We start from the raw sequence: 12415 nt of genomic DNA, 5'->3' as shown, positions 1-12415 counted from the left end.
TGGGCGGATATCTGAACCTGGCCTTTGGGGGGGGGGGGGGGGCACATTTGGTTAGTGTGTCAAACGCTGGGAAACACACACACACACACGCGGGCGCGCGCGCGCGTGCCTGTTTTTGGAGGATTTTCTCATCTTAAATCAGGTCCTAATGCTTTTATTTCATCATTTACTCTGATATTAAATGTATTCTCCCTTCAGTATTTTGCCCTAAAGTTCTAAAGAAGAAGAGTAATGGAGCATTTTCACTCCCTTATTAAGGATTCAACATTTCTTCCAAACATGACTGATATCACAAACGATGTCGGTCATTAAACCCGATATAAAAAGTCAAACATTCAGCTGAGAAAGGGAAGAAAAACACGAATGATGGAGTAAATAAAGATAAATAAAGATCTGCTAGTGTTCTTCAAACGTTCTTCTATGATCAACACAATAGAAATGTCAGTTGTTTGATGCCAAACTGAATTTTAAAAATCCATTTCCAGATAATAATCTGAATTAAGCGGAATTAAAAATATATCTTTAGCTACAATATGGCTGCTCCAACCTGCTCAACCCATCATAAATGGATTCCATAAGTGTCAGTAAAGTAGAAATGAGTTTTGTTGAGTTTCTCACGCAACATATGACAATTTTTATTGTTTAACACCTGTTCACAGAAGCTGCGTGACGGCACGCGGCAGTTTAAATGAGCTGTTAATGAAGTCAAATAATTAGTGCGCAGCATTTAAGATAAACTGAAAATGAAGCCATTAAATCCATCAAATGGTTCCGTTCTGTGATGTGAGTGAAGTCAGTGGCCTCGTCCCAAAATTCTGATGCCTCTAATATGAATTTAAATTCACCCGCAGTCAGTCCGAGAAGCGCGTGAGATGCGCATCGGAACGATTTTATCAATTAGTGGAAGGAGCGGGGCCACGTTGCTGAACGCTGCGCTCTGATTGGTCCACACGCGCAGCCGCGAGCTCCAGCGCTCCCATATAAACCCAAGCTGAGTCCACATCGGTCCGAGCTGTCATGCAGGTCTAAAGGGTGGCGAGGACTCGAATGGCCGGAAATCTCATTTCATCCAAATTACTTCAGTTTCCGGCGCCGCTATTTGGAGCGTTTTTTTTTTCCAACCCCCCCAAAACATCTTCTCTCTATATTAATTGATTGATTCCATACATCCTTAGGTTGAGTTGTGTAATGTGTGTTGAGATGACGATGCCGAGGAGGAGCGGACTTCTCCTCCTGGTCTTGCTGACCGTGTCCGCCTATGAGCTGGATCACAACGAGTCCTTCTCGCCCAGAAGAGCGCGCGTCTCTGCCAACGGCCCCTGTGAGTATTTGGATTTTCATAGTCAGCTGCTTCTCTCTCTCTCGCCCGACACCCTCCACCCCACACACACGCACGCACGCACGCACGCAGGCGGTGCACAGCTCTACCTTTGCTCGCTCACTCCGAGGGGAATTCTTTGCCCCTACATCGGTCCTGATCCCGTGCGTGTCTGAACGGGTGCGTGTGCCGCTGTGGGCGCGAGCGGAGCTCGGTGCTGACACCTGAGGGTGCCGCCTGTGTCACGCTGAGAGGCTCCGTGACGCCTCTGAATGCTGCAGTGGTCCCTCTGCTGAGTCTTGCTGGACTTGACGGATTCCACTCAGAGATAAAGCTGCTTCCTTCTGTGATGAGGAGGAGGAGGAGGAGGAGGAGGAGGAGGAAGGCGCTGTGCCATTTCCTCTCATCTGCACTTAGACAGGAGAAATGTGGAGCTCCAGCAGAAGGTCTCAGTTTCACATGCAGGTGGCGGCTGCTTGTGCCACAAGTGCTTCCTCATCCCTCATGTGCGGCTCACCTGCTCCTCATCCCAATCAGGCCGCGCAGGTTAACGGATCGGCCCCAATTACAACTGCGACAGGGCGGATTCGGCCCCACTGGGGCACATCTCAGTATTCTTACTAAAGATCGGAGGAAGGCGGTTCGCCATTGGAAGAAGGAAAGTCATCATTCCTGGAAACAGCAGCTGACAAATGACATGTGTCACATTTCAAAGCTCCGTAAAAATGCTGCTGGAAACAGGTTCCGATCACATGATGGAGGCCGTTCCGATCACATGATGGAGGCCGTTCCGATCACATGATGGAGGCCGTTCCGATCACATGATGGAGGCCGTTCCATAAGGTTTCCCCACCTGGGCTCGGGTGGCCTGGACGAGGTCTGGAGGCGGCTCGTGCACGTGACACATGGCAACAAGTTTCTTTATTGTGATGCTGTTTCTGCAAGTGCTGCTCTTGAGCAGCACCGGGCCCCAGCGGGCCCCAGCGGGCCCCAGCGGGCCCCCCAGGTGAGAAGGCACCTGTGCCAGATACAGTCTGAGCCTTCCAGACCCCACTCAGGTTACTATCGCCCGTGAGTGAGCGTCTGCTCGCCAAACCATATGAAATGAACCTCGTTGTGATTCCACTCTTGTGTCGTGAGTGTGCCAGTGAGTGCCTAGTGACCCCCCCCCCAGTGAACGCACTCTGGGCTCCCCCCCTCATGATCCCTTCTCTGCCCACAGCAGATGTGGCACGTTGTCTCAGCGCCGCCCTGCAGGTCGGCTGTGGAGCCTTCGCCTGCCTGGAAAACTCCACCTGTGACACCGACGGGATGCACGACATCTGCAAGTCCTTCCTCTACTCTGCTGCTCGGTTCGACACTCAGGTATCGGCTTTCATCCATTACAGCTGCTGGGATTGGGGGGGGCACCTCAGCGGGGGGGTGAACGGTGCTGTGTTTGTTCCAGGGCAAAGCCTTCGTGAAGGAGAGCCTGAAGTGCATCGCTAACGGCATCACCTCTAAGGCGTTCCCCTCCATCCGACGCTGCTCCGCCTTCCAAAGAATGATATCGGAAGTCCAGGAGGAGTGTTATAATAAGTGGGATATTTGTGCCGTGGCCCGGTCGAATCCAGACGCTATTGGTGAAGTGGCACAGCTGCCGAGTCACTTCCCCAACAGGTGAGCTGCCCCAGGTCACCTGACTGTTTGGACCTGTAAGATGAGTCCTGTCAAACCCCAACGGTGTGACAGCCTACGCTGGTGAGCATGCCTCGCCTCCATCTTCTGATCTGCTGTCCCTCAGGGACCCAGCCTGGAGCAGGAAGGCTTCCATGTTGCTCTATTACTGCTGGGTTACAGTGGGGGTGCAGAGGGACGGGGTGGCGGGTCGGCAGGGCTGTGTGTGGACGACACACCTGCAGACAGAAGATTCCAGTCATGTGATGCGGTGTCTTGTTCCAGGTTCTACGGCACGCTGCTGCAGAGCCTGATGGACTGTGAGGAGGACACGGTGGAGCGGGTCAGGAGCAGCATGGTGTCGCGGCTGGGCCCAGAGATGACCATGCTGGTGCAGCTGCTGCAGAGCAAGCCCTGCCCCTCCAGCGCCGGGGCCGCCGCCCTCCCCACCGGAGAGGAGGCCCGTGCCGGCTGGCGCTTCTCCATGGCTCCCCATATCTACAAGATCCAGCCCAGTGGGCGGAGCAGAGACTCGGCCGGCAGCTTCGGCAAGAGGCGCTCGGCCGGCAACAGCTCCTAACTTCCAGCCCGATTCACACTGCTCCACAACGTTAGGAACGCTCCTCTGTTCCCTCGGGGTGGCGAAGCATAATGTTCCACGCAACTGGAAGTTACCAAAAAAGGCCCCATTAGGGAAGGCCAGAGCCGCCGTAGCTTTGATATCTTGATCCTCCTTTAGTGTAGATTCTCCTGGGCCTGACAGACGAGGCTCGTTGGTCTGTGGTCCTGCTCAGTCCAGCCCACCTCCACCAACACAGCTGCGTCTTAAAGATGGATGCCAGGAAAAAGGTAACAAATAAAATACGACCAATAGTGCTTCGTTCCTCCGTAACAGACCAACACAAATGTCATTAGTAGTCACTGCAAGATCTCATTAGTGGGGTTGTTATAACGTTTATTGATGAGTTGTTAACTATTGGTGTATCGACCATTTCAGCAGCAGTCACGTGATGAGCATGAGATGTGGAAATGATTCATCTCACTGTCCTGTTTCCTGCTTTATCTGAGACAGCCACAGCTAGCCCTCCCAACCAGGGTGCTCATGGGGAGTGAGGTCTGCAGAGGATCCCGGGAACCTTGAGGGGTGACCTAGAACTGACCCAAACACTGCCCTGAATGATATCCATCACAGACCAGAAGAGTGTTTAGCTGTAGCACCTCCACCTGTCCCGTTATTTCTGATAGCAGATGTAGCCGCGGCGTTGTAAGTGTCTCAGCACAGAGCGTGTGTCCTGACCTGGGAGAACCTGGTGGGACCGGATGGGACCTGATGGGACCTGATGGGACCGGATGGGACCTGATGGGACCTGATGGGACCGGATGGGACCTGATGGGACCTGATGGGACCTGATGGGACCGGATGGGACCGGATGGGACCTGATGGGACCTGATGGGACCTGATGGAGATGCACATGAGTGTGGAGCCGTGCTGTTCGTGCCATCAGGTTTAGTGGCGTCCGTGTTCCTGTTCTTGAGCGTGTGTGAAGCAGCCGTGCACGTGATTAGCATGCTCATGGTTATCTGGGCGTCCAGGGTCCAGGCAGAGAGGGATCGGGATTTATTTTCCTGCTCTGTTATTTAACGTCTTGATGCATTATTGTCGTTTAAACTAGTTTCCAGATTTCTCGAGCCCTTCTGCCGTGGCAGGAAGTTTGAGACGAGGTCTGTAGAAGCGAGCGGCGCCTGTGGGGACCGAACGGGCCCGTGTCACGACTGTGGCGGCCTCAGGGGGCAGCGGTGGCTCCGCCCACCTTCACCTGCTTCACAGGTGTAACAAAGCTTCACTTTGAGACAAGATCGGGTTAAAATCTCAGCTGAAACATGTTCGACATGTTGCCGATGAAGCTTCTCACACATCCGTCACACAGGTCCTCTCAGGTCCTCTCAGGTCCTCTCAGGTCCTCTCAGGTCCTCTCAGGTCCTCACAGGTCCTCTCAGGTTCTCACAGGTCCTCTCAGGTCCTCACAGGTCCTCTCAGGTTCTCACAGGTCCTCACAGGTCCTCTCAGGTCCTCACAGGTCCTCACAGGTCCTCTCAGGTCCTCTCAGGTCCTCTCAGGTCCTCACAGGTCCTCACAGGTCCTCTCAGGTCCTCTCAGGTCCTCTCAGGTCCTCTCAGGTCCTCACAGGTCCTCTCAGGTCCTCACAGAGGACAGGAGGAGATTCATCACATTATTCTGAAGAAACTGTCACCTCCTTTATTTCCTCACCAAGATGTTGGATGTTTGTGACGTTGGTCACCGTCATCATTAGATGTTCCACGTGTTGCTCTTCTTCACACACACCTGCAGGAAGTCAGGAAGTCAAAGTGGTCGTTAAAGTGACCTCGTAGTGTCAGTTGTTATTACAACATGTAATAACTCGTGGACCAACACACTCGCCCCTCCAGAAGCTTCAGGCTGTTGGTTTTGGTTCCGTTGGAAGATCAAACCAACTGAAGGTCTCCAGATACGTCACCTCAATCCTGCCGGACTCCGACCCCGGTGGAGAAGAACTGCGCTGACATGAAGGCAGATGTCGATAAAACAAGGATGTAAAGAATTCCAAACTATGCAACATTCCCACATATGAAGGATGCTAAATGCTAAATGCTAAAACATGATGGGTCATCCAGCTGATGCTGCCTGAGTAAAGCAGCAGCACGTGCAGGTCCTCTCAGGTCCTCTCAGGTCCCAACAGGTCCTCACAGGTCCTCTCAGGTCCCAACAGGTCCTCTCAGGTCCTCACAAGTCCCCACAGGTCCTCTCAGGTCCTCACAGGTCCTCTCAGGTCCTCACAAGTCCCCACAGGTCCTCTCAGGTCCCCACAGGTCCTCACAGGTCCTCTCAGGTCCTCACAGGTCCTCTCAGGTCCCCACAGGTCCTCTCAGGTCCTCACAGGTCCCCACAGGTCCCCACAGGTCCTCACAGGTCCTCACAGGGAAAAGCATTTGATTTCTGGGTCTCTTTATGGATTTTTGTTCCTTGGTTCTGTGAATATGAAGATTTCTCTTGTCTGCGTCGGTGTTGGAAAAGAGCATTTGTGAGGGTTGATTTAGGAAGTTAAGAGCTGGTCACTCGCTAGCTAATAGCCTAGTTAATAGCCTAGCTAATAGCCTAGCTAATAGCCTAGCTAACTCTAAAGTGAAACATGCAGCTCAAGCGGTTTCCTTTAGCCAGGCGCTGGAAATCCGTCCCCTCCTGAAGCTTCCTCACATCCGTCCCCTCCTGAAGCTTCCTCACATCCGTCCCCTCCTGAAGCTTCCTCACGTCCTTCCCCTCCTGAAGCTTCCTCACGTCCGTCCCCTCCTGAAGCTTCCTCACGTCCGTCCCCTCCTGAAGCTTCCTCACGTCCGTTCATGTCCGTCCCCTGCTGAAGCTTCCTCACGTCCGTCCCCTCCTGAAGCTTCCTCACGTCCGTTCACGTCCGTCCCCTCCTGAAGCTTCCTCACATCCGTCCCCTCCTGAAGCTTCCTCACGTCCGTCCCCTCCTGAAGCTTCCTCACGTCCTTCCCCTCCTGAAGCTTCCTCACGTCCTTCCCCTCCTGAAGCTTCCTCACGTCCGTTCACGTCCGTCCCCTCCTGAAGCTTCCTCACGTCCGTCCCCTCCTGAAGCTTCCTCACGTCCGTTCACGTCCGTCCCCTCCTGAAGCTTCCTCACGTCCGTCCCCTCCTGAAGCTTCCTCACGTCTGTCCCCTCCTGAAGCTTCCTCACGTCCGTCCCCTCCTGAAGCTTCCTCACGTCCGTTCACGTCCGTCCCCTCCTGAAGCTTCCTCACGTCTGTCCCCTCCTGAAGCTTCCTCACGTCCGTTCACGTCCGTCCCCTCCTGAAGCTTCCTCACGTCCGTCCCCTCCTGAAGCTTCCTCACGTCCGTCCCCTCCTGAAGCTTCCTCACGTCCGTCCCCTCCTGAAGCTTCCTCACGTCCGTTCACGTCCGTCCCCTCCTGAAGCTTCCTCACGTCCGTCCCCTCCTGAAGCTTCCTCACGTCCTTCCCCTCCTGAAGCTTCCTCACGTCCGTCCCCTCCTGAAGCTTCCTCACGTCCGTTCACGTCCGTCCCCTCCTGAAGCTTCCTCACGTCTGTCCCCTCCTGAAGCTTCCTCACGTCCGTTCACGTCCGTCCCCTCCTGAAGCTTCCTCACGTCCTTCCCCTCCTGAAGCTTCCTCACGTCCGTCCCCTCCTGAAGCTTCCTCACGTCCGTCCCCTCCTGAAGCTTCCTCACGTCCGTCCCCTCCTGAAGCTTCCTCACGTCCTTCCCCTCCTGAAGCTTCCTCACGTCCGTCCCCTCCTGAAGCTTCCTCACGTCCGTCCCCTCCTGAAGCTTCCTCACGTCTGTCCTTGCTGTCCGTGGGTTCCAACCCAACAAGCTGCTGCCAAAACTTGTGTGATGCTGTCAGATCCCCCTGAGTTCTGCCAGGCACAACAAGCCCAGAACCGGTTCCCGGTTAGATGCACCACAGTCTCGTGTCCTATTTATTTTCTGTAAATGTTCTTTGTGATATCTGGCCAAGGGTCCTTCGGAGAATGTACCTGTACCTTGAATGTGTCTCCTGACCAGAACACGCCCACCTCAGACGACCCATGAAGCTGTTAGAGAAACCGGGAGAGAGTTCACTAATGTTTGTGGGGTGCTGGATGTGGTTCTGGCGTGTTGCTAACCTGGAGCTCCACAGGTGCTCCACAGTGGCGTTCCACAGGGGCGTTCCACAGGGGCGTTCCACAGGAGCGTTCCACAGGGGCGTTCCACAGGGGCGTTCCACAGGGGCGTTCCACAGGGGCGTTCCACAGTGGCGTTCCACAGGGGCGTTCCACAGGGGCGTTCCACAGTGGCATTCCACAGGGGCGTTCCACAGGGGCGTTCCACAGGGGCGTTCCACAGGAGCGTTCCACAGGGACGTTCCACAGGGGCGTCCCACAGGCGTCCCACAGGCGTCCCACAGGCGTCCCACAGGCGTCCCACAGGCGTCCCACAGGGGCGTCCCACAGGCGTTCCACAGGGGCGTTCCACAGGAGCGTTCCACAGGGGCGTTCCACAGGCGTCCCACAGGGGCGTCCCACAGGCGTCCCACAGGGGCGTCCCACAGGTGTTCCACAGGGGCGTTCCTTCCCCTCTGACCCTTCATGGTACTCTGTCCTCTCAAGACTTGAAGATCGATAAATGTGCTGAAACAGAAATAGATACTTTGGTGATTAGTAAAGTTTATTTTGTATTCATATATAAGTGACAGTTATTTTACTATCAGATTCAAAAAGCTTTCCAGAGTTTGAGGAGATGATTGAAGCTTCTGTAACGCATGATTGACCCTTGTGACTCACTCGCACTTTAATGTACCCGTTAGCATATATATACTGTATATATGTCTGGGTCGCTCTGTCCTGAGGCATGGAAGATGCTAATGTGTCTTTTACTGATCAGAAATAAAAGATTTATCAAATATATCATAGATGTGGACTCGCCCTTATTGTGTGTCACCTGTGCCCATTAAAAACAGGAAGTTCCTCTGGAATGAACACATGAATTTACAGCTCTGTCTGATCACATGATCACACGAAGATGAGCGTTAATGACCCTCGTCAGGGGACCAGGCCAGGCTGACAGCACCGAGTCACCTGTGGGTTTATTCACTGTGTCGAGGGGGTCGGGGGGGGTCGGGGGTCTGGGGGGGTCGGGGGGTCGGGGGTGGGGGTGGGGGGGCCATGGTGACTAGCCACCCTCTGACTATATGCGACTCTATATTCCATTTGCGTTCCCTCGCAGCGCTCATGTGTCGGCCATTATCGTGCCGTTGTCTGATGCACCAGCGACGTGCTCATGACAGTTCCGTGCACGGCAGAAGTGAGCGGTGCTTTGCTGCTCGTGTGATGAAGCCTTCAGGACGGACCCCAATAAAAAGGAACTTCCTTTAAGTGAATAGCAAAGGAGCTGAAGCTGCAAGACTGAGGAAAAGGGGCCGAAAGCAGGAGGCTCCGTGGACGCTAATCTGTCAGAGGGATATAATTTCATGCCTATTTAGGGACGAGTCCTGAAGGGCTTCAGCTCCAGTCTCAGATCGGAGATGCAGCTCTGCTCACAGACGTTTCCACACCATCCAGAACAAGAGCTCGACTGCAGCTCTGGTCATGTGACCAGTTAGCAAATCTGTGTCCAGTTAGCAAATCTGCGACCAGTTAGCAAATCTGTGTCCAGTGGAGCCGTCTGCCTGCCTACATCACTGCTCATGTAGTGGGCAACTTTTCAAAACAACTGGGATGGAACTAGTGCTTCAGCGCCGAGCGATCTCTGGTTGCCAGGAAACATTTGCACAGATTTTTGACCCTGACTCTTCACTCGCCTGCTGCTTGGATGCTTCCGACGGTGCTAACCAGAGTAACCAGAGTAACCAGAGTAACCAGAGTAACCAGAGCAATCATGGAAAAATGACAATATGCAGATGCAAATCGTCTTTTAATATTTTTGCTTGGTGCTTTTTAGCGGCCTTCGACGCACGTGCATCTTCGATATCATGGTGGCTCATCTTCGATATCATGCTGCCTCATCTTCGATATCATGGTGGCTGATCTTCGATATCATGCTGCCTCATCTTCGATATCATGGTGGCTCATCTTCGATATTCATGCTGCCTCATCTTCGATATCGTGGCGCCTCATCTTCGATATCATGGTGGCTGATCTTCGATATTCATGCTGCCTCATCTTCGATATCATGGTGCCTCATCTTCGATATCGTGCTGCCTCATCTTCGATATCGTGGTGGCTGATCTTCGATATCGTGGTGGCTCATCTTCGATATCGTGGTGCCTCATCTTCGATATCGTGGTGGCTCATCTTCGATATCGTGGTGCCTCATCTTCGCTATCGTGGCGCCTCATCTTCGATATCGTGGCGCCTCATCTTCGATATCATGCTGCCTCATCTTCGATATCATGCTGCCTCATCTTCGATATCATGGTGGCTGATCTTCGATATTCATGCTGCCTCATCTTCGCTATCGTGGCGCCTCATCTTCGCTATCGTGGTGCCTCATCTTCGCTATCGTGGTGCCTCATCTTCGATATCGTGGTGCCTCATCTTCGATATCGTGCTGCCTCATCTTCGATATCGTGGTGCCTCATCTTCGATATCGTGGTGCCTCATCTTCGATATCGTGGTGCCTCATCTTCGATATCGTGGTGGCTGATCTTCGATATCGTGGTGCCTCATCTTCGATATCGTGGTGCCTCATCTTCGATATCGTGGTGCCTCATCTTCGATATCGTGGTGGCTCATCTTCGCTATCGTGGCGCCTCATCTTCGATATCGTGGCGCCTCATCTTCGATATCATGCTGCCTCATCTTCGATATCATGCTGCCTCATCTTCGATATCATGGTGCCTCATCTTCGATATCATGCTGCCTCATCTTCGATATCATGCTGCCTCATCTTCGATATCATGGTGGCTGATCTTCGATATTCATGCTGCCTCATCTTCGCTATCGTGGCGCCTCATCTTCGCTATCATGGTGCCTCATCTTCGCTATCGTGGTGCCTCATCTTCGATATCGTGGTGCCTCATCTTCGATATCGTGCTGCCTCATCTTCGATATCGTGGTGCCTCATCTTCGATATCGTGGTGCCTCATCTTCGCTATCATGGTGCCTCATCTTCGATATCGTGGTGCCTCATCTTCGATATCGTGGTGCCTCATCTTCGATATCGTGGTGCCTCATCTTCGCTATCATGGTGCCTCATCTTCGATAACGTGGTGCCTCATCTTCGATATCGTGGTGCCTCATCTTCGATATCATGGTGGCTTCCTTCCATCCAACTTGTGGCACCTTCAGCAGCACCGTGACAAATGAGATGTGCAGTGAAACGGAGTCGGACCAGATTAGATCCAATCACCATCTCCTCATTTCTGTGGGGAAAGACCCAAGAACGGGAGGGAAATGAGATCAAACTTGAGTGAAGGAGCCGCTCTGCTGCCCGAGGATCCCGGATCCGCCCTAGAATCCAACATTCCCTCATTCGCTTCTTTGCTCAGGTTATTTTCAACTTGTGTCCATTTTACACGAGGGTGAAGTGAAAGGGAACGGATTCTCCACGTAATACAGACAGAATCATTGTTTGAGGGTTTCGGGTTCTGGTTCTGGTTCTGGTTCTGGTTCTGCCCTTTGAGTTGGAACCACCGGTTTAGTCAAGAAACATGAAAAATACTAGAACTCATCCAAACCCCCCAAAAAGAGCGGTGATGAACATAACATGCGTTTATCCACACACGTGCACTGTGCACGTATGACACGCAGCCAGTGTTCCGGGCCTGCTGGACCTGCTGGACCTGCTGGACCTGGAGACGGTCTTTCTGTGGTTGCTACACATCCTTCTGTTCCGCCAGCGTTTCCACTGTTTGTGTGTCTAAATACGGCGGCGGTGCCATCTGACAGCTTCCTGTTATAAACTCTAACTTCCTGTTAGAAAATGCTGTTTGTTGCCCTGAAAGGTGCGACTGTTACTGGGTCGGTCGGCGCGCCCACATGGGCCCAGTGGAAGAATCCGACTGGGTTTAATTTGTGACCATAAAATACAAACTTAGAGCTTCAGCTCTGGTCTCTGGGTCGGTCTGAAGCTTCAGCTGAATAAACTGCTTCAGGTCCAGGTGGCGCCGGAACAACGTGGTGTGACAGCGACACCTGCTGGCTAAACTGGAAGCCTTCTTGTTTTGGACTCGTCATCCATAATGTCAGCTTCAAATAAGACCTTTAACAGATATCAGATATCTGATAAAGAATTGTGAATTGACCCTTAATATGACAGAATTCGATGCACGTCAGAGGACTCGTGCAGGAACATGTGTGCACGTACATCCACACCTAGACCTCAGCTCATATGGGGCAGTCCCAACAGAGAGGTCCGAGACAGAGGGGTCATTATCTGCTGTACTCAGAGCTCCTGGTGTTTGATGTGTGGTGCAGGAACCCAAAGCCTCGGCGCCTCCAGCCCCAGAGATGCAGCTGTGGTCATTGACCCACCAAACGGGACATCCTGAAGGAGCCAAAGCCTCAGAAAGTTGACTTCTCCCTCCTGTGCTTCAGGCTTGTTTTAAGAACTGTCACCTTTAAGAAGACTTCGTGCTTTGGAGTCTATTCAGCATCACTGAAGTCTAACAAGCTAAGCTAAGCTAAGCTAAGCTAAGCTAAGCTAAACTAAGCTAAGCTAAGCTACAGTTACGTACGGCGGCGGTGAAGATGACGTTTATCACAGACTGAAACAGACGTGCTTCAGTGATGAGTGCTTGTTTGTCTCCTCTCTCCAGTAGAAGCCGTCACCACGGTAACTACAAATGAAACCTAGGCTGAGGATGTAAAAGCACATATAGCTCAATTCATAAATGAAGCATTTACGCTGGACTGTTCGACCTTTGGCTC

The 12415-nt window shown here is 52.8% G+C and overlaps 1 protein-coding gene across 1 annotated transcript; it reads left to right on the top strand.

Moving 5' to 3' along the window:
• Positions 1 to 1022: 1022 nt before the first annotated feature.
• Positions 1023 to 4967, top strand: stc1 (stanniocalcin 1). The gene is made up of 4 exons (XM_003978942.3): positions 1023 to 1321; positions 2541 to 2683; positions 2766 to 2977; positions 3260 to 4967. Exons 1-4 carry the CDS (start codon positions 1189 to 1191, stop codon positions 3552 to 3554), a joined length of 783 nt encoding a protein of 260 aa, XP_003978991.2. The 5' UTR covers positions 1023 to 1188; the 3' UTR covers positions 3555 to 4967.
• Positions 4968 to 12415: the final 7448 nt, after the last annotated feature.

Source organism: Takifugu rubripes, chromosome 21 (genome assembly GCF_901000725.2).
Source record: "Takifugu rubripes chromosome 21, fTakRub1.2, whole genome shotgun sequence".
In the NCBI taxonomy this organism is placed as follows: domain Eukaryota; kingdom Metazoa; phylum Chordata; class Actinopteri; order Tetraodontiformes; family Tetraodontidae; genus Takifugu; species Takifugu rubripes.
The sequence above is the reverse complement of the archived record's forward strand: the minus strand, read 5'-3'. Positions and strand labels throughout refer to the sequence as shown.